General features: G+C 35.2%; 3 protein-coding genes and 1 pseudogene across 3 annotated transcripts; 3 read left to right on the forward strand and 1 right to left on the reverse strand.

The window, feature by feature from the left end:
• The first annotated feature begins 1,766 nt into the window (after window positions 1-1,766).
• LOC125187441 (polygalacturonase-like) lies at window positions 1,767-4,011 on the forward strand. The gene is made up of 4 exons (XM_048084039.2): window positions 1,767-2,213; window positions 2,523-2,812; window positions 2,895-3,123; window positions 3,790-4,011. Exons 1-4 carry the CDS (start codon window positions 1,767-1,769, stop codon window positions 4,009-4,011), a joined length of 1,188 nt encoding a protein of 395 aa, XP_047939996.2.
• A 987-nt stretch (window positions 4,012-4,998) lies between these two features.
• Window positions 4,999-6,313, forward strand: LOC125190902 (uncharacterized). The gene has a single exon (XM_048088434.2). It carries the CDS (start codon window positions 5,093-5,095, stop codon window positions 6,182-6,184), a length of 1,092 nt encoding a protein of 363 aa, XP_047944391.2. The 5' UTR covers window positions 4,999-5,092; the 3' UTR covers window positions 6,185-6,313.
• Window positions 6,314-17,350: 11,037 nt separating this feature from the next.
• Window positions 17,351-18,158, forward strand: LOC125187452 (uncharacterized protein At1g66480 pseudogene; annotated as a pseudogene).
• Window positions 18,159-23,007: 4,849 nt separating this feature from the next.
• On the reverse strand, window positions 23,008-25,745 carry LOC125202612 (ARM repeat superfamily protein). Its single transcript, XM_048101052.2, has 2 exons — window positions 25,346-25,745; window positions 23,008-24,216 (listed from the first exon to the last, which is right to left on the reverse strand). Exons 1-2 carry the CDS (start codon window positions 25,636-25,638, stop codon window positions 23,364-23,366), a joined length of 1,146 nt encoding a protein of 381 aa, XP_047957009.1. The 5' UTR covers window positions 25,639-25,745; the 3' UTR covers window positions 23,008-23,363.
• Between the last annotated feature and the right edge of the window lie 1,639 nt (window positions 25,746-27,384).

Below are 27,384 nucleotides of genomic sequence, written 5' to 3' on the forward strand. Positions count from 1 at the left end.
TAAATCTACTAGTAATCGGCGATATTTTTGTAGCGAAGAATTGAATTGGCGAATATTGTGCTTTTAGTGGAACACAAAATGGTGTGAGAATAAAGACATGGGCAAGGCCTAGCAATGGAATTTTAGAAATGTTCATTACGAAGATCTCACTATGGGTTAATGCTATAAATCCTATCATCATTGACCAGAATTATTGCCCCAACAATTAAAACTGTCCCAATCAGGTAGACATATATCATTGATTAAGGTTTTAATTATCGAGAATATTTTCTTATAGTCGAATAAGGAAATTCTAGGCACCGTCCTTTAGTCCATGCTTCTAGCCTTCAAAAAATGAGTCTCTTATCAGTTTCCAGTTCAGTTCCCTCTCTTGAAAGATTACTTTATTTTTGAGCCACCAGATAGACCATGAGATCACATAGAATAACGAACTTCAAATTTTCAAGTCAAATCTCGTAAATGGTGCATCCATCCATGATAGGAAGCAAAACATCAGATCTTTGGAAAGACAAAAGGCAAGATTCCAGCAGTTGCATCTAATTAAATACCACAAGCTACTAGAAAACCTGCAACCAAAGATAATAATGTGATAGAGTGTTTCAGGTTGCTCCCCACACAATGCACAAAGCTCATCCTCAACTCCGGGAAATCGAAATTTGAAAAGTCTCTCCTTGGTATTTAGTCTGACTTATAAGCATCAAATGACAGTTTAAAATAGTAGTACAAGAATTGAGTTCCTGGCATTATCTCGTCTAAAGCTTATGAATACTAGTTACACCATCTTGTTTGAAAATAGATATAACATGACTAAGTTGTTAATATGATCACGAGTGGATGTCAATAGAAACTACTCCTTTATATTTTGAATACCATCTCGTCTATAGTGGAGTATGAAATACTACAATTGAGTTGCGAGAATCATCTCATTCGGAGCTCAAAATATGGAGCTAATGTAGATAGAACTTGTTTAGGTAAAACTAATATTGTATGAGCGATGTATCATCCAAAAATACCATTAATTAGAACTCCTAAACACGATCTAATACGAAGCTTGAAACAATATTATAGAGACCATGAAAGCTTATGTCATCGTTACAATTAAGTTTTTCACTTAATAATAAGAGGGAAAATTTTGTATAGTGAGTATCGATATTTAAATACATGTTTAAATTAACCATTAACAGAAATGCCTAATGTCATTAATTTGGAAAAATGGTAAAATTTGTTATATTAAGAAATGAAAAACTTATTCTAGAGTCGAATAAACGAGTCCAAAGACATATATTTTAATATATTTAACCCAAAAGCACATATTTTAAACCATTATAATAATATTAGATTATCTGAAAATTAAAATAAGTCAATTCAAAATTTCCAAATAAAAATATAATGATCATTGCACTGTGTGGTCTATGTTTATTTGAAATAAAATTTTGATATACAAGAGTATCATTAATAAAATTTAAAAGGAATACAAAAAGTAGTGATGTCTTGCGTAGAATTGATTGCGTTATATCTTATATGGTCTAATATCTACGAAATCGTATTTACTGTATTACCGTATTAGTCTTTTATGTATCATTGACTCATTGTAAGTTGACTTTTTATTAAATGCAGTAAAAGATTACGATATATATCCATAAAATGATCCTTGCACTATTAAAATGGATTTATCACTTTTTCTTAGTCCAATCCTATAAGCTATAAATACCAACAACTGATCCAGTTAAAATCACAAACAAAAAACACACTACACCATAACAAAAATGGCCATTTCAAAAATGTTCCAAATTCTCACTGTCACATTTTTACACTACTTTTCAGCATTAATTCTTGCAGAAAATTCTACCTACAATGTTCTTTCCTACGGTGCAAAAGCCAACGAAGAATCCGATAGCGCCCAAGCCTTTCAAGCGGCTTGGGGCGCCGCTTGTGACTCCTCGTCTCCGGCCACCATATATGTGCCACAAGGAACGTACACTTTGGGAAATGCATATTTTGACGGCAGCACGTGCAAAAATAATGCCATAACCATACAGATTAATGGGACTCTTTCAGCCCCATCCGATTACAATGTTATTGGTAATAGTGACCATTGGTTGAAGTTCAAAAGGGTCACCGGAGTTTCTATTCACGGTGGAACCCTAGATGGTCTAGGCGCCAATTTGTGGGCCTGCAAAGCTTCCGGAAAGGAGTGTCCAAAAGGAGCAACGGTAAAACTCTTGTTGTCAACTTGGTGTATTGAGTTATGATTTCTTAGTGTTTATTATATTGCGGATTCTAATATCCCACATCGATTTTGTTTATGAGAATTTTCTCTCTTAGTAGGCTAGTCACATTCGTCGGTCACTAAATGAAGTGCTTGAGGAGCTTCAAACCCTACTAAGCTTACTTTTTCAAATATAAGAATATATTATTAGTATATAAAAGTGTCTATTGATATGAAGCACAAAAAAAATGGAGTAAAATTTGAAAATATAGTTCTTACCAATCTTCTTTCTTTTGTGTTCTCTTATGACCAGTCACTTGCATTCCTGAATTCGAACAAAATACGCATCAACGGATTAACCTCCATAAACAGCCAAATGTTCCACATCGTCGTCCACGGTTGCAACGACACAAACCTCCAAAACATAAACATCTCTGCGCCCGATGAAAGCCCAAACACCGATGGAATTCACATTGGAGAGTCGTCGGGAGTTTCCGTCACCAACTCCCGTATCGCCACTGGCGACGATTGCATCTCTGTGAGTCCTGGAACCTCCAACTTGTTCGTCCAAAACGTCGCCTGCGGGCCGGGCCATGGCATAAGGTACCATCACCCCAAATTCAATCTCTTGAATCATCAATGTTTGATGGAAAACGTTGTAAATATGAAATTTTATTTTATGCAGCATTGGAAGTCTAGGATGGGTATTGGATGAAGCAGGAGTGGAAAATGTGACGGTGAAATCGTGTGTTTTTAATGGAACACAAAATGGTGTGAGAATAAAGACGTGGGCAAGGCCTAGCAATGGATTTGTTAGAAATGTTCGTTATGAAGATCTCACTATGGTTAATGCTATAAATCCCATCATCATTGACCAATATTATTGCCCCAATGATCAAAATTGTCCCAATCAGGTATACATATATCATTAATTATGGATTTGCCGACCCTAATTTTTTTACAGTCGAATAAGTATTAACATATATATTAAAAACTAATATATTATATTAAGAAACCCCAACAATCTATTTACTACTACTATAAAACTAGTAGTATAGTAGATTAATATAACCTAAAATATATGTTTATGTATTTTGATTTTTCTCTTTCTCAATTTAGCATTTTCTTTTGATTTCTCAAACCATACTTTTGCAGCTATTTTTCTTTATTTTTATTAATATAAGTTTAGTCCCTCCTATTGCAACATGATTGAATACTGAAATTTGCTTTAGTTTAGAAAAATCTTAAAATGATTTCAAACATTTTTAAATATTCTCGACAAATTTAGCAATAGAAATAGCGTAAAAATTGTGTTGTAGCCTGTCACCCTATAATAATGTGTTTGCTCGAATCCAGAGAAAAATATTGGTATTTTATTTGATATATTTTCTCATAAATCAAAAAGCTGGTATGTACTCTATCTCCATTATAGTCGAATTGGTATGTACTAGGAGTATTATTAACTTTTATTATGGAATGGGTATATACATATAGCCTCAGAAGTCATACTAATAACATATATTTTAGTATTTTTGTTTGTTTGTTCTCTATAATTTCAACTCAAATCTTTGATTGTATAGTCGTCGGGTGTAAAGATTAGCGACGTAACATATAAAGATATACACGGAACATCGGCGAGGGAAACTGGAGTGAAGTTGGAGTGCAGTAAATCGGAGCCATGCACCGGAATTACGTTCGATAATGTAGTGCTAAACTACAAAAATAAAGCAGTTACAACTGTTTGTGGAAACACCATTCAAAACATGGATGGAGTAATCAAGCCATTGAAATGCCTTTCTTAAGTAGTAATGCCATGTTTTTTGAGAGATTAGTTAGAGTTATGATATCACAAGTGTTTATGTATTTTTTATTTCATAAACCCCCCCCAAAAAAAAGAAGATAAAGAGTGGTTGACCTCGGTAGGAGTAATATTTAAGCATAGCAGAATAAATAGAGACTATTCACAATAATCGTGTTGCTATAGAGAAAGCTATCACTTGTAATCCTCGTACTTTAAAAATACCATCTTTGAACTCTGAGGTAATATTATTAAAAGAGTTTTGCACATTTTTTCACTTTTTATTAATTGTATAACAAATTTTAAAATAAGCGAGAATTACATTATTTCTTATAGTTTTCCACTTTGTATATTTACTATTCTCACACTTTAAAAATGTCAATCATACTGTTTAAAAGAGTAAATAGTTATAAAATTTCTTTCAATAATATTAAAATTTAAGACTAATATTGATATTTTTAAAATATGAGGATCATATATTTTTTTTAGGTACAAACACTAAGGAATAAAAAGGCTTTAGCTTGACATGGAGCCTCAAAAGCCCAATTGAAAGCCCAATTATGCTATTGAAACTTTGAAAGAGTGGACCAGTGGGGTTATGATTCAAATCAACGTTTCAAGAAAAAATTGTTTTCATTATTTTCGTACATTTCGCATATTATTAAATTACAGATCTTGTCACCAACTTTACTCTCTTTTACTTTATTCTATCTTTATTTTTATATCTTTTTTATTTTCTATTTTATTAATATTTTTTCACTTAATCTACTTAATAAAAAAATTTCTTAAATTGCATGTCGAAAAGAAACATCTCCACTGCTGCAGAACGGAATACAATTTTCATTTCAATTTTTAATACTACTAGTATAATTTTTTGAAAGTATGTATAGTTCATTTTTTAGTCTCAATGATATTAAAAAAATGATTTTATTCTGAATTTATAAATTTTTATGTATAAATATTTAAAACCGAAGAATGGAAGTGTCCAAAAACGAAGAAAAGGAAAGGAAAAAAACAGGAGAAAATAAAACCCAATTATTGGCGGTGTCGGAAGTTGTAAATTTTCCGAGCGGAATCCGTAGAAAATGAAGCGGAAGAAGTGGTCGGAGGTGGAGGAGCAAACGCTGCTCTCGAAATACGCGGAGCTTCTGAACTCGGGGACGCTGGCGAAGCTGAAGACGCGGGAGAAGAAGTTCAAGCCCATCGCCGACCACGTCAACTCCCTCCACCACCACCACGATCCCATCACCTTCCCCTTCAAGTGGTCGTGGCGCGACGTCTCCATCAAGGTCCAGAACATGCGCCACCAGTACCTCGGCGTCAAGCAGAAGATCCGAATCTCCACCAACGAGTTCAATTGGGACGACGGCGAGATCCACTGGGAGAATTTCCTCAAATACAAGGAGGTTTTCGGGGATATTGAGCTGGTCGATAGGAAATTTGGGGAGGAGGGCATTTCCGGCATTTTGGGGGATGATTTAGGGTATGGGATTGAGAGTGAGGATTTGGATGAAAACGAGGAATTGGATGAGGATGATTTGGGGGTGAGTGATGTGGAGAAGGAGGACTATTCTGATTTTGATGGGAGGAAGAAGGGATTGAGAGGTGCTGGTGCTAAATTGTTGGAATTGAGGGATGTGGTTGTGAGGAGGGAGGAGAAGAGGAGGGAGAGGGAGTGGAGGGGAGAGGTGGGAGCAATGGAGGATGAGCTTGAGAGGAAAGAGAGGGATTTGAGGATGAAGAAGCAGTTGCTGGAGAGGGAGGAAGGGGTTTGTGAGAAGGAGATGGAGTTGCTGGAGCTGCAGATGGCTAGGGAGAAGAGGGATTATGAGAAGCGGATTCGGTTGGAGAAGGAGGTTGAGCAGGAGAGGAGGCAGAGGATGAAGATGGAGGAGAAGTGGGAGGAGGAGGAGTTGGAGTGGAGGGAGAGGCTGGTTGAGGTGCAGTTTGAGCATGAGAAGCAGATGATGCAAATGCATGCTGATGCTTGCCAGAACCAGCTCCAGATTCTTGGGGTGCTGGCTCGGCTTGTATGCCAGTTTTTCGGGTCTGCTGGTGATGGTTTGAGCGGCAACATGGGGACTCTCCCCCCTCAGGTTTTGCAGAATTTGCAGCACCCCGGGGGGTTGGGTGATGGCGGCAAGCCTGAGGCTAACTTGCCTTCTGAATTCTTATAGACTGTGCTTGCTCCCTTTTGAACAGATACTGAAATGCAAGGTTAAATAATTTTTGTTCTATCTATCATATTTTTGTATATACTAGTACTACTATTTGACTATGGCTTCTGATGAATTCTCTTTCATAAACCTTCATTCGGCATTCCAGTGGTATTTCTCGCGCTGTTGAAATCTACTATTAGTTTTAGAGGATGTTTGTTCCTGACTGCATTCTGTTTTTGTTTTTGCTTATGGAAGAGGAAGAAATGTCGTTTCGAATGGGTTAAGCAACTTTCCTACATAATATCACAATTCACAACAATATATGCTTTATAGTTCCAACTCGATACATGTATTTGAAGAGGTTTAACTGATGGACACTGCAAGTATGTTACAGATTACTGGAATATAGGGTTGTTGTTAGAGCTTCACAGGCCGTGTCTCGTGTAGGAAGACGATTGAGTTATAATATTATGATGTACCAGTACTACTATATTGGTATGCAGGAAATTTGGTGGGATGGTATCAGCATGACTGTGGATGAGGAGGTATCTGTGACTGACTTCTTTATTTTTGTCATTCTATATACCCAAGCAATTTTGTTCAGTTCGTTGCTGTTTTTCACGTATATTGTTGACAAAAATGACTCCTGGAGTGTGTGTAGGCTGTTTATTGTTAGTGCTGAAGTTTAATCAATCTGTTAAAGGGCTGAATTAGTATAGTCTATGAGATTGTCATCTCTATGCATCTCTTATTTTGTTTTATTATGATCTTGAATTTAGTGAAAGTAATTGTAGTGGTATATGACTATAATGTGTTAATGATGTGGAATGAATGTATGGTAGGGTGTTTCTTCATATATTTGCTACTCATTTGATGTACTTTGTTTTACATAATTCTTCCTGCAGTTTTCAAATGAGAATTGAACGTGTTGAATTCTTCCTGCAATCATCAAAGCCTCTAGATATATGCATTCAAGAAAAACAACCTGTTTGTTCATGACTACTCTTCTCTTGCAACAAGTGCTTTGTTACTTTGCTAAACTTTGCTCATGATCCCCTGTTGAATCTAATGCTTAGCGTACTAGTAATTGTTGGAGAGCTTGTTGGCATTGGCAATTTGCAAATTTAGTTGGCATTAACTAGATACCCAAATCTTTCATTTTTTTTCTATTCATAGGTTTTGGCCATTATATGATTTATTTTACTTACAAGCTCACTATACATACTATTTTCTGTTTGAATTTTGTCGTAGGCAATTGTTTCAATAATAATCCCTTTCTAGGCACATAGAAGGTTGAAATAACTGGCCCAGAAATTTAAGAAACCTCAAGGATCAAACATGCGAGCTTCAGTTAGATCAAGTTGATTTTGTAACTAAATTCGGTTTCTGTTTTTTGCAAAACAGAGCATGATAAATCAAGTTACCATTTCACTACAATTTCCATAGTTTCTCTATATCGAAATTGCCCAAATTTTGTTCCTCCCATTCAACTCTAAACTCAGTTGGTGGTAAATTTGTTGACAATTCTGACAGCCATTTATAAAATTGATTTTACCGTAGTAGTAATTGATTCGACCAGTGATCGCATATAAGATGGAGTAACAAATAGGGGTGTTAATCCCTAAAATCACAAACTTTGTACAAAATTTGGTACTGTATTTCTTACGAAGATCTTAGGCCACAAAATTTAGTATTTTTCATGAGTTGACAAAAAATTGTTTTCTTGAAAAATTCACTATAAAGCATAAGCTCATTTATGCGACCAACTTTAAAGTTCGTGGAAATATACCAAATTAAGGTCAAAGTCTGTGATTTTAGAATTTAACTAGTGTTACATCTGTGCAATGCACGATCCAATTGATTTTCTATCTGCACTAATTCAAAACTGTTAATTCACATGTATAAAATGAGAAACAATATCATTGTATCAAATTCTAAAATTATGAATACATACAATTAATAATTTATTATACCGATAAAAAATTATAAGTATAATCAAATGAGTTTCGAAACTAAATATTGCATACAAATCACAATTAAAGCACTTTTCTCTCTAATATAAAAGAATCAACCACAAACGCATGTACATTTTTTGTATAAATATGAATTGAACGATACCAAAAAAATTTAAAAATCATCAACAACAACAAATACAGTAACATAATAATTAAAAAAAAATTAAAAAATGCATAAAGTGATGGACAATTTGAGGTGAAGAGTGGATTTAGGATATCAAAAACACATACTAAAGGAACACTATAGTGTTAAAAAATACTCAATAATCTAAATACTTATCCCCCACATGTTTACTGTAATTCTTGGTTTTCACGGATATGCTTGATAGGGCTTGCACAAGCTCTATGTTACTACCTCCATCTCAGATAATTTGTCTCAGTTTTTTTTTCACACTCGTTTGCAAAAATAATAATAAATATGTAAAGTTGAGAGAAAGTAAAATAAGATAAAGAATAATGTAAGACAGACTATTTTCTACATTATTCTCTCTTTTACTTTACTTTATCTCCACTTTAACTACTATTACTTTATTATTTTTGCAAAATGCGTGCGAAAAAGGAAGCAAGACAAATTATCTGGGACGGAGGGAGTACATTAGAATATTTCTTGGTAACTTCGTTTTCTTTTGATTATTTATACACGATGCACCATAATACCCAGGGACGAAACCAGAAATGTAAACAAGTTGGTCTTAATGTTGAATCACAAATGCAATGAGCTACATATATTTTATTTGTGAGTTTAAACTAATCATGCCGCCCAAACATGAACGACTAGTCTTCTCTAGTAGGAGTAGTATAAATGGTGTGAATTGACGCATCCAAGATTTTCAATTAAGAATTTAAAAAAAATATTAATAGTATATTTTTATATTAGTACAAATATGATATGAGATAGCTTAATAGATTTCCAAATAAGCAGTTAACATCGTAATATAAATAGACATGATAATTAACCATAAATCCAAAGAATTAATACAACATATTATTATACATATAAATAACAGAAATTTGATAAAGTAGTTGGCATTTTGTATTGTTGGAAAAATTTTAAAATAGAAGAATGATTAATATAATTTTCCATATATTTTAATACTATGTAATTAGCATAATTATATTCTTCCAAACTTATTTAAATAGACGAAATAGAAAACAAGAGACAAGTAAACTAATTCCCAAAAATAAATTGGATTATTTATAATGCCTACTATCCTGTACGGCCAAACTCAGTACACATAAAACGAAATATTAGTTAAAAGGTTATCACCACTTCCAATAAAGTTAAATTATTAATTATATTGTCCCTCCTATCTCTTCTCTCATCGTTCCCAAACTAACTGCTCTTTCGTCTGTCAATACTCCATTTATTTCATTAGAAATGAAACGTTTTTCTTTTTAGTTTATTCTATTAAAAACGAAACATTTTCTCAAATGTAAACATCTCTATCTCTACTTTTTCATCTCTCTTACTTTATTCTCTCTTCATTAATTCTCTCTTCATTAATTCACAAAACAACACTACATAAAAACTCGTATCGATTCCCAAATATTGTATATTTAATGAGACGGAGGGAGTATATCACAAAACACTTGCACAAGGTAAATGTGGCGGTTGACACCCGGTGGCTTGGCCTGTGCTATCTCCGTCCCTGATAATACCCACGGATATTCTAGTCAGACACCCGTAACAAGCATTTTTATATTTATTCTAAACTAAATTTGAGTACAAGATATAGTACCATACACATCATCGTGCATTTTTTAGAAAAGGTGGGGTGTACACAAGATTACAAAGTACAACTTTCTCGTGTTACATAAATTTGATCAATATTTCTGATTTATGTAGTCTTGATTGGGGATATATTCCTCGATCCTCCCAAATCTATTAAATTTGATAAATAGGAAGTCGAATTTAAAGTGGATAAGTCGCTCATATATACTGTATATGTCAACGTTCTCTATTGCAAGTGATTTTGACACATGGCTTTCTTGGCACGTTTTCGGCGATCGTCGCGATGGCTTTGATTCCATAACTATTTCTTAACTCGATTTCCAAGCACCGTACGAATATCGAGTCATTCTGACAAATGCGGTTTTTGGCGATAATCGCGATGACTTTGATTCCTCAGATCGATTCGCAAGCACCGTGCAAATTTCAAGTCATTTTAACACATGAGGTTTCTGGCAGGCGGTCGTCGCAATGATTTTGATTTCTAAGCACGATTCGCAAGCACCGTGCGAATTTCAAGTCATTCTGACACAAGAGTTTTTGGCACGTTTTCGGCAATCGTCACAATGACTTTGATTCCTCAGTTCAATTCGCAAACACCGTGCGAATTTCTAATCATTCTTACACGAGAGGAGGAGAATAGATTATAAGGAGGAGAATGATTTCAGTTTTTGATTTTGAGGCATGGCAATTTCAGTAACTTTCCCAGCTTCTTCAACGCCTTCCCGACGTTTCTTCCGCTCATCAGGTGATAGGGCCCTCGATCTAGCAAATCTCGCCAAAGATCATCCTCAATATTCCTTTCTTAATTTTAGCATATCTCTTATTTTAGTTAGTTATCTTTAGATATTTTGCATATCTTTTGTAATCTTTTATTTTAATTATGTTTCTTGATTAGCAAGACACATGTTAGGGTTTAGAATTCCATATAATAGAATTCTATCGTATTTTCATTCATTGAGAATTAAGAAATAAAATACTTCTTTTCTCATTCTTGTTCCAAAATCCTAGAACTTCAACTAGGAAATTATCGATTTCTTTCCGTTCAATCTTCGCGTGCTCTATAAATTTCTCGATAGGGAACTTAAACCGTGCTTTCTTGATTTACTCTTCTCCCACCACATATTCTCTCTACAACATCAGTCATGAACATCTATTTTGCCAACCATGACGATAAGTTCTTGACACACGGGCTCGAGCAGGAGGCCTTCGCACGACAACATGATGCGCTGAATCGAAGGCTCGATGAAACCTTAGCCAAACTTGCGGTTGCCGGCTTTATGGCGACAAAGGAGCCGCCTGACCCTCCACCTGGAGCGACCGTGGAACGGGGATGGCAGCTACCGCCATCGCTTACGCAGGCACCGCCTGGCGTAGCACCAGCAGCCTTGCTGCGCCTACGAGTCGATCCTCCTCGTTTCGACGGACAGAATGCAGCCGAGTGGATTTGTCATATGCAGTATTATTACAACTACTACTATACACCTCTATCCGATCGGTTGTACCTTACTCAATACTTGTTTGATCATCCGACGTCAGAATGGATGGCACGCTGGATGGATAATTATGCCGGAAAAGGTTGGGACGATTTTCTATTGGCAGTCTACCACCGCTTTGCTCCAGAATTAACCAAGGACGAGGTTTCACATGTTGTTGATGATGATCAGTGGGTTGATCAGCCTTCAATTATGGAATCACCCAAAAACATTATTTCTAATGGAAATGGTTTTGATACAATCAATTGCTATGAGAATTCGGAAACTATTACCGAGGAGGTATTTGCTTCGGCATTCTTTGAGGAGGCAGGTTCTTGTGTAATGCAGCAACGCGACACCTCCCAATCGACAATCCCAATGTCACTACTGTCCGAGATCAGGCAGCCGTATCGTGAGTTTCCAGTTGATCGAGCCTCGGCTACACAAGATGTTGAAGTCGCACACTCGAAGCAGGTGATCAACGAGTCGATGGCCGAAGACATTGGGGCGAGCCCAATTCTTTCTCTCATCAATGTTTGAAAAGCCAGATATCTCCTATTGTGTGTGAGTATATTCAAAAATAGAGAATAACAGGTTCCCTAGATCCAGCAAATCCACTAGATCACGTGGTCTAGGAACTCGTTGAACACGAGGAATCCCGGTCGTCGGACACACAAAGTACTGTTTTTAAAAACCCTCAACCACTTTACTAAACCTAGTATAGGGAAGTAGGGATCGATCCCACAGAGAAGGATGCGTAATACTCATGTTCAAGGATTTGAGTGTGTTTTTGGTGTTGGCTGCTGCCACACATTTTCATGGGTTGAGGAAAATCAAAATTAACTTGACTTGGGAACTTTTAGAAATTCTTAAGCTAACAGCTAGACCTAGGCAAAAATCATGAAAGAGCGAAGTAAAGGAAATTAACTGTTCGACACTTGATCTAAGAAAACTACTATTTCACTACTAGACCTAGGAAATAAACCTACTGTGGGGACCATGTCTGAAAAAAGCAAGGTACGAATGAAAAGTTGGCAGAATAACTAACTCTCGTACTAACTAACAGCGACATCGTCTTCTACAACCAAATTGCGAAAAACTTCTTAAGGAATGCAACATAAGCAAAATTAAAACAGAGCAACTGACTTGAAATCAAATTAATGCATAACAAACGAAGAATTAAACAGATCTGCATACTCTAGACGAAGTAAAATAGAAATCAAGAAGAAAACAGAATCTATCGAACAACTATCTTTCCACACGTCGAATCCAACCTCAGACGCTAAATCCACTCCGGATCCAAGCGTCCGACATGAACTCCAAGCAACAGAAACCCTCCATCACGTCAGATTTAAACCAGGAACTCCAAATACTCAAACAACCACAGATCTGTCACCAAATTTCATATCAAACACCACAACATCAAAATTAACAGAGATCGACATAACATTTGAAGAAATAAACTAATGGCAGAGAGATCTATGCAAATTGACTTGAAATTTAACTGCTAAACGCAAATCAACAAACAGAAAGACAAATAAGCATCATCAACATCAAGGTCGACTCCCAAAAGTGAAGTTCGACGGTAAAGAAAAGTAAAACAATAGAAATTAGAGGTAATTGTATCTTCGCCCTCACTCGGACGGTGTTGCCAACCATGAAATTTCTAAGAAAGTAACCTTCCGTTCCCGACTACCCCAGATCCATTCCCAAGTGTGTGTAATGTGTGTGAGCTAAGAAGAGTGAAAAGTGATGATGATTCTTGCGTTGCATGCTCTTCTGTATATAGGCGTTTGAGTGGGGCCCAGCGAGGTATAGATAAGACTTTGATGCCCTCAGCTATTGACTCCTCTGTCACGCCAGTTTCCTTGTAATTCCTGCTCACTTCGCTCCTTTCCTTCGCTAGACTATCTCCTTCAGTACTTCCTTGATCTAGCGATTTTCTTCACACACCTGGCTTAGGAAAAGTGTTAAACCCAGCAAATTATAACATTTTTCGCACATTGCCGATGCATGAAATTAGCCTTATCAATGTTCCCAGCAACGACGTCGTTCTTAATGATGATGTTACTCTTGATATTTCGAGAAACGTTGTCATTCTTCATCCGAGATCAGTGATGCAAGTGTTCGTCCCTCCAGATCACCTAAACCCTAAACCCTCCAGATCATCACATGGCGTCACACCCACTGCCCGAGGATCAACCTAATCCCTCATCCGAGTTCGGTGATGTTATTGAAGCTAAAGTGGGAGGTATAGTGTTCTCTATTTTATTTGACTCTGGGCAGCCTGCACAAATAGATGCTTTTCTTGCTGTCAAATCTGCTCAAATGGATCCACATTATGTAGCAAACTCTACACCATCTTATGGTGATTATTATATGGAGTCACATCTGTAGAAGCAAGCTTTGCTTTGTGTTGCTGATCGAGATTTGTTCAGATTTAAACAACCACTCACCTCTGATGGTCGTTCGATCCCACCGCGCAATGTTGTGACATGTTTGGACAACAGCTGTAGTATTCTCTTATATTTGATGGGTTCCTATCATGGGGATAGCGAATGGAGTTGTGATACTCTTCGATTTGGTGGAGACGACTGAGCTCGCATATTTGACCCAGGAGTTTTCAAGGGGGTTGAAACCATTGTTACATATAGTGCTGTCGAATCTGGGGTGGATGCTTCTCATTGAGGTGTCACGGTGCTTGATGCGACTGAGATGGTTGCTATGTTCCGGATATTATTGTACACCATGGTTGAGAATCAATCGTTTGTCAAGATAAGAGTGTTTGACTTTGCTAAATTTGGTGAGGCATTTGCGGCTGTTGAGATGTTCAAGAAGTTGGCTTATAAGCAAGATGATGAAATGGTGGCAATTGTGCTTATCACAAAGGATGGATCAGAGTGGGCAGCTTTCACAACCCCTGCCACACACTCCGGCATTGCTATGAATATCCAAATCACGCCATTCATGTTCCTAATTCATGATCCACCTTGAAGGCAAGGTGGTTTTCAACGGCGGAGAGTTGATAGGGCCCTCGATCTAGCAAATCTCGCCAAAGATCATCCTCAATATTCCTTTCTTGATTTTAGCATATCTCTTATTTTAGTTATTTATCTTTAGATATTTTGCATGTCTTTTGTAATCTTTTATTTTAATTATGTTTCTTGATTAGCAAGACACATGTTAGGGTTTAGAATTCTATACAATAGAATTCTCTCGTATTTTCATTCATTGAGAATTAAGAAATAAAATACTTCTTTTCTCATTCTTGTTCCAAAACCCTAGAACTTCAACTAGGGAATTATCGATTTCTTTCCGTTCAATCTTCGCGTGCTCTATAAATCTCTCGATAGAGAACTTAAACCCTATCATCAGGCTTCATGGCCTTCTCTTCCCGGATCCTTTCCGTCTTGGCATCACGCCTCTTGAAGCGCCTCTTCAGTAGCCAGAGCTTGGTGGCTTGCTTCTCGGGCAAGAAATTAGTGGAGTCGGTGAACGGAGAGATGAGCGACCGATTGCTGCCGTTGTAGACAAGCGATGGCATTGAGCCGGTGGAGCGAGTCTACATTGCTTGCTGGAGATTGATATTTTTCAGAGTCGTAACTTTTACAAAACAATCTACTTCAGCTCATATAGATCACAAATTTGCTATTTCCTTTTACCTAACAATAATAAACTGCACAACAATATTAAGCCATTTCAAGAAACATAAAACAAAAGGGGCGAAATAAAATTTATCGGAAACTAATAGAGGGGGGAGGGGCGACGTCGGAAGCTATCGGAGGGGGCGTTTATTAAAAATTTACGTCCGGATCCATGGTAGTGGGTCGCCCCCTCGTCTGTGAATGTGTTTACACTGCCCTCCATCCAAATTAACACTATAATCGTTTGCAGATGAGGAGTGTTTACCAAATCCATTAATTTGTAACCGAGACGGAGGGAGTATAATATTGTACAGTAAAAAGATGATTCCTTATTAGTTGAGATACTTCTTTTCGGCACGAAAACTAAGAATAGTGTATGGTGAATAAAGTAAAAGAAAATAAAGTAAGCGAGATGAAGAGATAATAAGTAAGAGAGATTGCTACTTTTTGCTAAAAATATACTACCTCCATCCCTCAAAATTTGTCCCACTTTGACCTGACACAGATTTTAAAAATGTAATGGAAAGTGAGTTGAAAAAGTGAGTGGATCGTGGATCCTACTTTTATATATTAGTTTTATAATAAAATTGAGTAGGAATGAGTTAGTGGAATATGAGGTCCACTACCAAATATGGTAAAAGTGAAATGAGACAAATTTTAGGGGACATACGAAAATAAAAAAAATGGGACAAATTTTCAGGGATGGAGATAGTAACTGACAAAATTATATTGGAACTTTTCAAAATAGAAAAATGACTCAATAAACATGGAATGAAAAGAGTAATTTTCAGCATCATGGTGTGAAGTGGTGGACTATGGATTGTAATGGTTCAAAGTTAATAGGTTAGTGGGTGGCTTATTATATACTCCTCCCGTCCACGAAAAATAGGTTCATTTTGCTGTTTTGGGTTATCCACAAAAAATAGTCTCATTTGAAAAATGAAAACGTTCTTTCATATTTTTACCCAATGTTTCTCATTCTCTTGATTACTTTTTCTCCGCTCTCTATTACTTACTCCGTCCCCAATTAATTGTCACTCCTTGACCGGAAACGGGTTTTAAGAAATGTAAAGAAAAGTTGGTTGAAAAAATTAGTGGAATGTGAGACCCACTTTTTTATATTAGTTTATTAATAAAATGTGAGTGAAGTGAGTTAGTGGAATGTGGAACCTACTTACCGTTTATTAAAAATGAAGTGCGAAAATTATTGAGGGATGGACCAAAATGAAAAAAAGTAACAATTAATCGGCAACAAAGGGAGTACTTTTTCTCTTTCACTCTTATACTATATCAATCTTTTATCCATTTTCTCTTAATTTACTAAGTTTTCATTAAAATTCATGCCATCTATAAATGATACTAGTACTATTTTTCCATGGATAGCGAGAGTCAATGGCAATTAATGTCATTAATATTACCTTATGTTATTTTATTTAGTGGACAATTAATTATGTAAGAAATGAAGAGTCATAATAATATTTTCTTTGTTGTATTATTTGATACCTATAATTTATAATATTAGAAATTCTTGCTATAATATTTATAATGGCGTTTATGTTGTTCTCCAAAACTTTCCATTTATATATTTATAGATGGATAAAAAAAGTTGTGGTCTACAATAATTAAAATCACCAAACAATCTGATTCATTCCGGAATTTTGCAACCATCAGCGAGTTCACATCAACAAGGAAATCAACATGGCATGAAATGACGAACTAGTATTAAATTTTACGGCATGCATTTTATAGTTTATTTCGCTAAATTAACTGAATATAAAATAATATTCCTTTTGTTCCATTTTAAGTGATTGACTGCTTTTCGGTACATGTTTGAGAAAAATTATACTCCCTCCATCCGGCATTTGGAGTCTCGGTTGACCATTTTCATCCGTCTAACATTAGAAGTCCCGGTTAGACATTTCCATAAAAAGTGAAATAAAAATATTAGTATAAAATAAAACAATAAAAAAAACACAAGTAAAAATACATCCAAAAAATAAAACAAATAATAATATAAATGAGTCTCACATTCCGTTATCACACGCTCTATATACTATCTCTTACTTTACTTTCTTTCTACTTTAACTATTTATTATCGTTTTTGGAAAAGAACGCCAAAAAGAAATCAATCACTTGAGCTGGGACGGGAGAATAATAATAATAATAATAATAATAATAATAATAATAATAATAATAATAATAATAATAATTTTTAATTAAAATTCAGATAAACTTAGTATCATATGAGAAAGAATAAAATAGAAGTAATTGGTATGAGGTGGCAACAATATTGATATTATCCAATGCTAAATTGGAATTCGATTCTGCACGAAACGTGACAAAATATTAATGCCATCATCCCACTTTCGAATCCTACAAATTGTATTCACTCATCTTAATTTTTCCTACTTTCTTAATAATCCAACTCCACACTTTCTCTCTCATCGATCGACATGGGAAACGGCATAGCAGGATTGAAGAAGAAACGGGCCGAGGTTATGACAATCGACGGCCAAACATTCAAGGTGAAGCCGCCGGCGACGGCGGCCGACGTGCTCCGAGATTACTCGGCGGCCCACGTCTTGCTGGAGTCGGAACAAGTGAAGAGGCACGGAATTCGGGCCCAGCACCTTCGGCCCGAACAGGGCCTCAAGCCCGGGAAGATTTATTTCCTTGTGGAAATGCCTAAGTTTCCCGAGGCCCGGACTACTAGACGGGCCAAGTCTCTGCCGCATAAAAGCAGTGCTATAGAAAGGCTTGAGGGCATGATGCTTAGACAGAAATCAGCTGTTCATGTGGGCTCGGGCTCGGGCTCGGGGCCCGTGAGGGTCAAAATGACGCTTCCGCGGGCCGAGATTGAGAAATTGATGAGAGAGAGTAAGGATGAAGCGGAGGTGGGGCAGAGGATTCTTGATTTTTGTTTGCAAAATAAGCCCGTTTGAGGGCCCATCATTAAAGGTATGAATAATTGAATACACCTACATTTTTTTGTGATTAAATGTTTTTTTAATTGTTATTTAAATAGTTATTGGTATAGGTAGCTCTGAAAATTGTACAGGAATTTGTAGAGTAGTTTCCATTTCACAATCTATGAGATGGGAGAAAAGGATTTGTGTGCGTTTGTTGAAACTGTATTTGGTTTGTGGATATTTGTATTTATGTCATTTGCATGATACGACAAATAGAGCATTTAAGCAACCGTGTAGTGTGTATAATTAATCTTTAAAAAAAATCGTGTCGTAATAATTATATCACGAAATTTTCCAATATATTAATCTATTAGAAATTGTAAAATAGTTGACACAAAAATGTTAAATTATATTCTTTTTAGGGATATTCTCTTTTCTTACTTTTTACTTTTACTTTTTCATCTATTTTACAGAGTATTTTATTCTCTCTACTTAATTAATAAAACTCTATTTTCTTCAAACTCATGCCGAAAATAATGTCTCATTTAGCGATGGATGGAGGAATTACTACTTTGGTTTGCCAACTCAAAGTTGTATGTTGTACGTAGGTAGGTAAGGTGGTTGGGAATCTTGAGATATATGTAGTCTTCGTCTCACGAAATAGCAAAGAGATAAATATAGTATTTCATTATTATTTGAAATAGGGTTGAGTAAATTCGAGTCATGAATAGAATCACCAAAAATAACTAAGTAAATAAAACATGTCGCTGACAAGAATGCGTAATAAATAATTTTGGGCTTCTCTCTCAAACTCTTTTTTATTCTAATAGTATGAACAGAATAAAATTAAATGGAAAAAATAAACCCGAAATAAAGAGAATCCCTTTTGGAATTCAAGGAACAGGCTTAGACTTTGAACTATTAAAAATTCAAAATGCAGAATTCTTTACGTTTTTTTTGGATTTTGGTTGCAATTTCTTACGAGAAAAATAATTTCCATCAATGAGAGAATTCACGATGTAGAAAAGAACACAAAAATTTAGAATGTGTTTGTTGGGAATTCCGAAATTCCTAAGTGTGGCTCAGTTGTGAACATGGAATTTTATACTCCATGCACAATACTCTCTTTCTTTATTTTGGTCTATTCAATAAAATTAATTCATTTTTATTTTTGGTATAGCATATCACTTTTTCTTCTCGTTGGTCTATTAATCTACTTCCAACTATGAACTAACAATATATACACTCTAATCTTGTTTTCTCTCATAATTTACATTTATGTTGTCTACGAACAAGACTATTGATGTTAATAGACGGAGGGAATGCATTTTTTTAGAAAGGAATAATTGTCTTTTAAATCGTAAAATTTGATCAAATTATGATTAGTCATGAAATTTAAAAGGTTACTATCCATCTACAAATTGGCAGCAAAATTTGGTTCGTACTGTGATACATATATGTTCACATGACCACGATTTGATTTAACAATATGTGAATATAAAATAACAACTCTCTTAAAAAGAAAAGAAAATGTTACATTACTCCGGCAATAGCTTACCATCGGAATCATACAAAATCCTGCCGGAAAAATCTAACGGTCCACATTTCTCGCCTTTGATAATCCTCTTCTTCCAAACGGCGTCGTCTTCATCGTCATCACTTTCTCCTTCGTCATGCACCTTATAACACATGACCATCTTCGCCATCATCTTCGCCTTTAAGCGCAACGCCTTGCTTTTTTTACCGCCCATACTAACCGTCTTCTGCTCTTTACTGCATAGAAAAGTTACCACAGAGAAAACCGACAAAACCACGGCCACAACTATGAGGAAAGCGAATGATGAGGGTAAAAAATGGGGTTTTAGAATGGGAAGAACCCTAGCCATGGATGAAAATGAATGAGTTATGGAAAAGAGAAGAGAAGAGAATGTTTGTGAGTATAAGCGGGAACAAACATTTTTATTTAGAATTGGAATGAATATGTCAAATAATTCACAACTTCACATTTATATATGATATTTTCTATAGTACTACTATATATTTTCTTTTTCCAATTGACGCGTTGAATATTGAAGCTTTGAACCGACTTGTTACTTATGGAGTACGTTGCTAAAGGGTTTGAATTTGTTAAAAAGACAGAAAATAATAATTTTTTTACAAATAAAATTATAAATAGCTTATAAGATCTCCATCATTATAAGTTATCAAATGCATGAATGTAATTAAAAATTGAATTTATTTGTTCGTAATATAACAAACAACGATAGTTTATCAAAGTAGTAATGTCGTATTTTTATAAATTTTTTTTTAATATATACTCTTCCCTTTTGATGTCTTAAAATTATTTTTCTTTTTATAAGTACGATTTTCTCTTTCTAACTCTGAATTATAGGAAATACTAATTTATACTACAAGTACCTACACTTTTCAATTGGGCTGGCCAACCCAGCACAAACCTAGCTCGACTTTGAATCGGTCCAAGCCCATGAGTAAAGTGTGTTAGATTGTTATAATAAATTAAGGCTCGGGACCCGTATGATAAATGGGCCTGGTTGGCCAGAAAATATATCTTTTAATACTCCCTCCGTCCCAAATTTGTAATAACATTTTGCCATAAAAGTCCGTCCCATATTTGGAGTAACATTTAGAATTTACCATATTTGCACATAAAATGTTACCCCATTATTCACTAAAATTACACCCAAATGCCATTATCTATATTAAAATAAATCAAAACAAAAATAAAAAACCAAAAAGTCAAAGAGGGACCCACCTTCAACCAACTCACTTCATTTATTACACACTCCATCATCTCACTCCACCATCTCATTTCATTTATTACGCACTCCACATCTCACTTCATTAATTACACACTCCACCAATTCCTTAAAACCTGTGCCATACTAAATGTTACTACAAATGTGGGACGGAGGGAGTACATTTTAAAAAATTTATGTATGATTAATTTAATTATATATTAAGTACTCCTCCGTCCCAAGAAATATGACCCCTTCCTTGGACGCACAGAATTTTATACAACTTCATTTTATATGTTAAGTGCAGAAAAATAAAATAAGAGAGAGGGAATAAAGTAGAGATAAAAGTATTTTTTAGTAATGAGTTACTCCCTCCGTCCACCATTTAAAGAGCGATTTTGACTCGATACGAGTTTTAAGAAATTGCTTGACTTTGTGAAGAATAGTACATGAAGAAAGTGAGTAGAATGTGAGACTCATTTAAAGAATTACTCCATCCGTCCCACAAAAGATATCACACTTGTGGGACGACACAAGATTTTAGGAGGTTTTATTTTATGTGTTAAGAGGAAAGAGAAAATATAATATATATATATATATATATATATATATATATATATATTAATGTGAGAGAAAATATTTTCTAAAAATGGAAATGTAACTTCTTTAATGAGACAAACTAAAAAGGAAAGTGGAACATCTTTTATGGGACGGAGGGAGTAGTTTATATTGGATTGTGAGTGTAAAAATTGGTGGAATATATGGGTCCGTATACTGAAAGTAGAATAAAAGAAATGGTTCTTTAAATCTAAAATGGTAAAATAATTCTTTAAATAATAGACGAAGGAAGTATTTTAGTTGGAATAAATCAGAAAAGAAAATAGATCATTTCCAATAAGTCGAGGACAATACATTATAAGAAAATGGATAGTAAGGAATAAGACTAATTATGTTTATTCATTAAAAAATGTGATAACTGGTGGTGAAGACCCGACTAGTAGATGCAAGCCATATGATCTGCATTCGCAAAGAAAAGTACTATACTACTATGTCTTTAAAACTAGTATTTCATCCATATGCCAATACGCATGTTGAGTTTTCATATACGTGAGTTTTAAGAAATTGTTTAAGTTTATGAAAAGAAATGAAAAAAAAATTAGTGGAAAGTAGGTCACACTTTCAATTTACTAAAGACGACTTTATGACTTCCGGTTAGTCCACTAAATATAATTATGAGAATTGAATGAAATGTCTAATCATTGTTTTCATCATAAGCTGAGTATTTGGCCCACAATTCATTAGTAGGGCAATAGTTTCATGATTCAAATATCATGGAAAAAATCTGATGATTTTTTTATTTTTGCAACCCTAATATACTTTTCATTAGTGATTTTTGCAATCCTAATTGTTTAACTATTTTTTTCAATAGTTAAGCCCGTGATTACAGTTTCAAATTTCGAGCAGAACCAATAAAAAATTAATTTGCAAATTCTGATTTAACTTTAGAAAAATGATACCAGATTCCTAAATTGGAACCACCAGTTCGATTCGCAACTAAACCGGCGATCCAAGTGTAGCCATGCTCTCTCACTACACTATTATATAAACTAGAATTAAGCCAATATTGGAGATAGGTTTCATCTTTTAAAATTTTTGTTAAGATAGAGTTTTAGGTGAGTTAGAAATTCGTCGGTGGCTTTTAGAAATAATAATTATACATTATACTTTAATCTAATATATACTTTTCAATTGATCAATTCATACGTTATGTGGGGGCCGGAATTCTCCACTAACTACTCTAACCGTTTGTCTCCACCCGCCAACTTTTTTTGTTTGTAAATATTTCCACACACCAATATATGTTTGTATGAAATCTATACCCACTAGTACCCAAAAACCTTTTGTCGGGTTATTTTACTAATCAAAATTTGCAAGACAAATTAAGATTTTATTTAATATTTTTACAATTTTAAAATACAAAGCTTTCATAATGCACTAGTATTTCTGAAAAGCAAATCTTTATTCGTAAAGGGCTTGTGGAGATGACGAAATAAAACAAGAGGTGAAAAGTTAGTTGTCCCAGAAATAAATGCAACTTTCTTGAAAGTGTAACTATCCCATGACTAAGACCACAAATATCTACAAAAAATTATTGGATACAAAAAGGTTAACAAACTAACATGAAGAGATCTCATGTCGCATGATTGCCTCTCAATTTTCACCTCAACACTTTTATCCAAACTTTTTATCTCAAATCGAAACTGCATCTGAATTAGTATAATGTAAACTAATTTCCCAAGAACATCAAGCAGCTTGTGCAAAACCAATCATTTATGTACTTTCCAGTAAAAAGTTTACTGTAATGTAAAAAACTATGTACCAACTGTATAGTTTTCAACACACTGTTTTACAAAGAGAAAAATAAAAACAAAAATAAACATAGACAAGTTTTCTCACAACTATAACTAAAATCAGTTTATTAACACTTACCAATCACCAAGTACCCAAACAGAAGGCCTGGACTGGCATTCGTGCATCCTTTCCTTTTCTTCTCCTCTTTATTTGCTCGCATTTATTCATCCTTTGTTCCTGTGCAACCGAGAGTATGGTGGTACAAACACCAACAATCGTAATGGAGCTTTTGAGAGTGAAGTACACACATCCGTCGATCATTTAGTTGGAACTTCAGAACCGCAGCTGTTAATAGGTAGATCAGCTGGGGTGCATATGAGCGCCCTCTTCTGCAAGTGTCGTAAACTCTGCTCCATGCTGACTTGTACCATCTCAGCGAGCATTTGTTTTGCTTTTCCTAATTGATCCTCCCCTTCAATCTGAGATATTATGTTGCACATGATGTTCTCCAGCGTGTCGGGTTGAAGCTCAGACCTCGGATATGGAGTGTCCCTCAGCAGACATAAGAGCATTTGAGCTTTCGGTTGGGACTTTGGCGTTCCTTGAACAGTTAGCTCAAGAAGCCCGGGGATTACTCCTTCTCTAAGTATTGGTTCTCTATACTTTGCACGGTTGCTCTGGCACATGGTCAAAAGAGCTCCAACTGTGTGTTCCCGACTTTGCAGTGACCCACTCTCGAGGACCTCTACAACGGCAAGTATGCCCCCCTCTTCAGATGTGAGGGCTGCTCTTCCTTCCTCAAAACCCATCAAAGAATCTATCAAAGCAGTGCACTTTTCCACGGTTTTGGAAGACTTTTTACAGGACTTAAGCAAATTAACCAATGGAGGAATTGGATCCATTTGAAGGATCTCGTTGAGTGTGTCTGGATGAGTAGATAGGTTGTAAAGAGCCAATACGGCATCATATTTAGCTTGTGAACTCCCATGTGCCAAAATGTCTACAAGCAGCGGAATTGCACCAGAAGCACTAATGATCGGCTTGTTGATAGGATATGCAGACAGAGTGATCAAGGCTGCAGCTGCGTGCTCTTGTAGAGTAACGTGCTCAGACTGAAGGAAGTCAATTATTGGTTCTAGTGCACCAGCTTCCATTATTTTCACTTTGTTTCTGAAAATATATACACAAAGGTCAATCTCTATGTTCAACACAAGTGAAACACTGAGCCGATAAATCACAAAACTGAGCGCAATGACCTCTTGATTCAAAAAATTATGTTAACCAATGTTCATCACAATAGTTCAACCAAAGGGAAATACAAAGGGACCATATAATAATGTTACACTTCTAAAGCTAAAGAGTGGAAATACAAAGGGACCCTATAATAATGTTACACTTCTAAAGCTAAAGAGTGGAAATACAAAGGGACCCTATGTAATTTTTAAAAAACCAAATCTTTTGAGTTTGAGTATAGACTAAAATAACAAGTCCACATTGGTAACAGATTATGAAACGAATCAAGCTAGCAGTTACAAATAGAAAATGATTAGTTTATAGGGAAGAACCTAATCCATAAGATAGCTTAAAGAGGAAGACTAAAGAAAAAGGATTAGACTACACCACCAACAAAGTTATGGATTTTAAGAGGAAAAGGATTGGACGGGAGAGAAAAAGTAGTAGAAAGCAACACACAGCAACAAAGAAAAAGAAAATAAAAGAGGAAAAAAGATGTTGCACCTAATAATTTATCTATTATTTGAACATAGAATATGCTTCCAGCGGCTGAGTAATGTTTCAAAATCATTAATTAAGCTCTCTGCGCTTTTGCAATTACAGGAATATTATTCGATTAAAATTATTCTTCTCAATCGAAAGTATAACAACAGAGCATCTTCGAGAAAGATGAATCGTCAAAAGAAAGTATACATATTCTTCACAATAATGCGAAACAACCGAAATCTGCAGGTATAAATATTTTAAAATTTCATAAAAAAAAAACAATTCCTGGTTTGTAATCCAATTACAGAATCCAAGGAAAATGATAAGAAAACCGAAAAGTAGCGACCTCAGAATAACAATAGTAACGAATAGGCAGCAAGGAATCAAACTTTTCACTTTCCGTTGATTATATTACTCCTACTATATAATTATAGATTTGAAAAGTAAAATTCGCCTAAAACCTAAGCGTTCAGCATCTGAAATCCGCATATTCCAGTAATCCAAAATTCAGTAACCGCACAGATTAATTAAGAGACTAGGATTAACAAAAACGATTTCAATTGAGCTCGGTTTCACTCACAAATCGTCCTTGACGGCGAGATTGAGCAGCGCGGCAAGCGCGGCGACGTTGGCGTCGGCGGATTGGGAGCGGAGCATTTGGACGAGCGGCGCGATGGAGACGGAGAAGTGGCGGCGGTAGCGCTGCGAGGTCTTGGTGAGGCGGCGAATCTCCCTGGCCGCGTCCATCCTGGCGTGGAGATCGTCGGAGTGGAGGAGGAGGAGCGTGTGGCTGACGGTGGAGGAAGGGCTCGAAGCAGCAGCGGCAGTATCGGCGTCGGTGAGGTGGCAGTGGCTGCTATCTTCGAGCGCCATCTTCACTCTCGATTTTGGAGAGAGAGAAAGAAAAGATTTGCAGCGGTTGTTGTGGTTGTTAGAGATAAAGAGATGATAGAGAAAGTATTTGGGAGTTCAAAGTAATTATGATAATTTGGATTGGCGTTAAGCAACCGTTACTTACTACTACCACTCTTCACCAGTAATATTGTAAACTTTAATCCAAATAAATTACACAATATAGTATCTATTCATAAAAAATAAGGTCATTTAATTCAAATTATGAACAATATTTATCATATACAAATTGTAATTTTCGTTGTTGATTTCAAAATGGGAAATAGGATCTACACAAATTTCTGAAATTTGAATTCTACGACTTCTATGGAATATGCGTTACTAATATAGTAATGTGCATCTATTATTGTTTATGTGGAACACACAAGGTACAGCTACAGCGCCTATTGATTTTCCTATCCATTTAAAATATTGTACTCTCTCCGTCTTAAATTAATTGCTACGTTACATTGACATAATACTGCAATTTAAGAAAATTATTTTTAGAAATAATAGAAAATAAATTAGATATTTATTTTTTATAAAGAAATATAATTTTAATTGATTTTGAATAATCTAAAATAGAATAGCCCAATTAACTTGGAACCATAAAATATTATTACAAGTAAAAAAAATTAAACTGAATTACTACCATGTGCGCATTAGTTACTTTATCTTTCCCTTCAAATAAGATGTTTCCCTATCCAACTCGAGTTATTATTATCGTAGATATGAATGGAGGATTATTATTTCTTTTATTAAAAACTGACTAACTTATTAAATATGTAAATTGAAATAAATCAGCTTGAAAAATTTTCTCTTTTTTATCCTTTGACCAATTTGAGATCCAAATATTATGAACTCTAAGTCTACTACTTTATCAAAGAACAGTCATTTCGAATTATTTGAATATCACTTCTAAGACTAAAATAATACTATCGAAAATTGAAAAAAAAAAAAAAACTATACTAATATTTGGTACTCTCTCCGTCCGCGAATAAGAGTCCCGTTTTTCCATTTTAGTCCGTCCGCGAATAATAGTCCCGGTTCACTGTTACCATAAATGGTAATAGGGTCTCTCTCACCTTCCACTAACTCATTCCACTCACATTTCATTTAAAATTAATATATACAAGTGGGACCCCTATTCTACTAACTTTTTTCCACTCACTTTTCTTAATATTTCTTAAAACCTGTGCCGCCCATGAATGAGACTCCTAATAGCGGACGAAGAGGATAGTAACCAAAACCGAATCTAGCAATCGAATGTAGCAATCGAATGGTGTGATAGTAAAAGCACCCCTATATTTACATTTCTTGCATCTAGAAATAAATTAAAGAGTGATTTTGTGGATGCAAATGCACTAAGAAAAGAAATCGTGTTGAATCTTCTAAAACACATCTTAACTATGGTAGATCCACCTTATAATTCCCATCTTAATTTTGCTGAATACACTCAAAGAGTACTAGGTATAGTATGTGTAAATTTGCCATAATATTCAAATTTTATCCAATTGTTTGTATTTATGTATTAAAGTAAAGCTTTCTCAAGAAATGGAGAATGAGACAAGTTTAAAAGACTACCTAATTGAGACTGTGAATCACGCGCGCCCAAATTAATTATTTTGGTCCATGATAAATAGCTAAGTGCAGCCATTCAAATGGAACATTAATTGTTTGAAAAAAAGTATCCTACAACAATTAATGCCTACTTTTTTAGTTTGTATT

Source organism: Salvia hispanica, chromosome 2, assembly GCF_029641045.1.
Source record: "Salvia hispanica isolate PSC_SH4W2 chromosome 2, Shi_PSC_v1, whole genome shotgun sequence".
NCBI lineage: Eukaryota > Viridiplantae > Streptophyta > Magnoliopsida > Lamiales > Lamiaceae > Salvia > Salvia hispanica.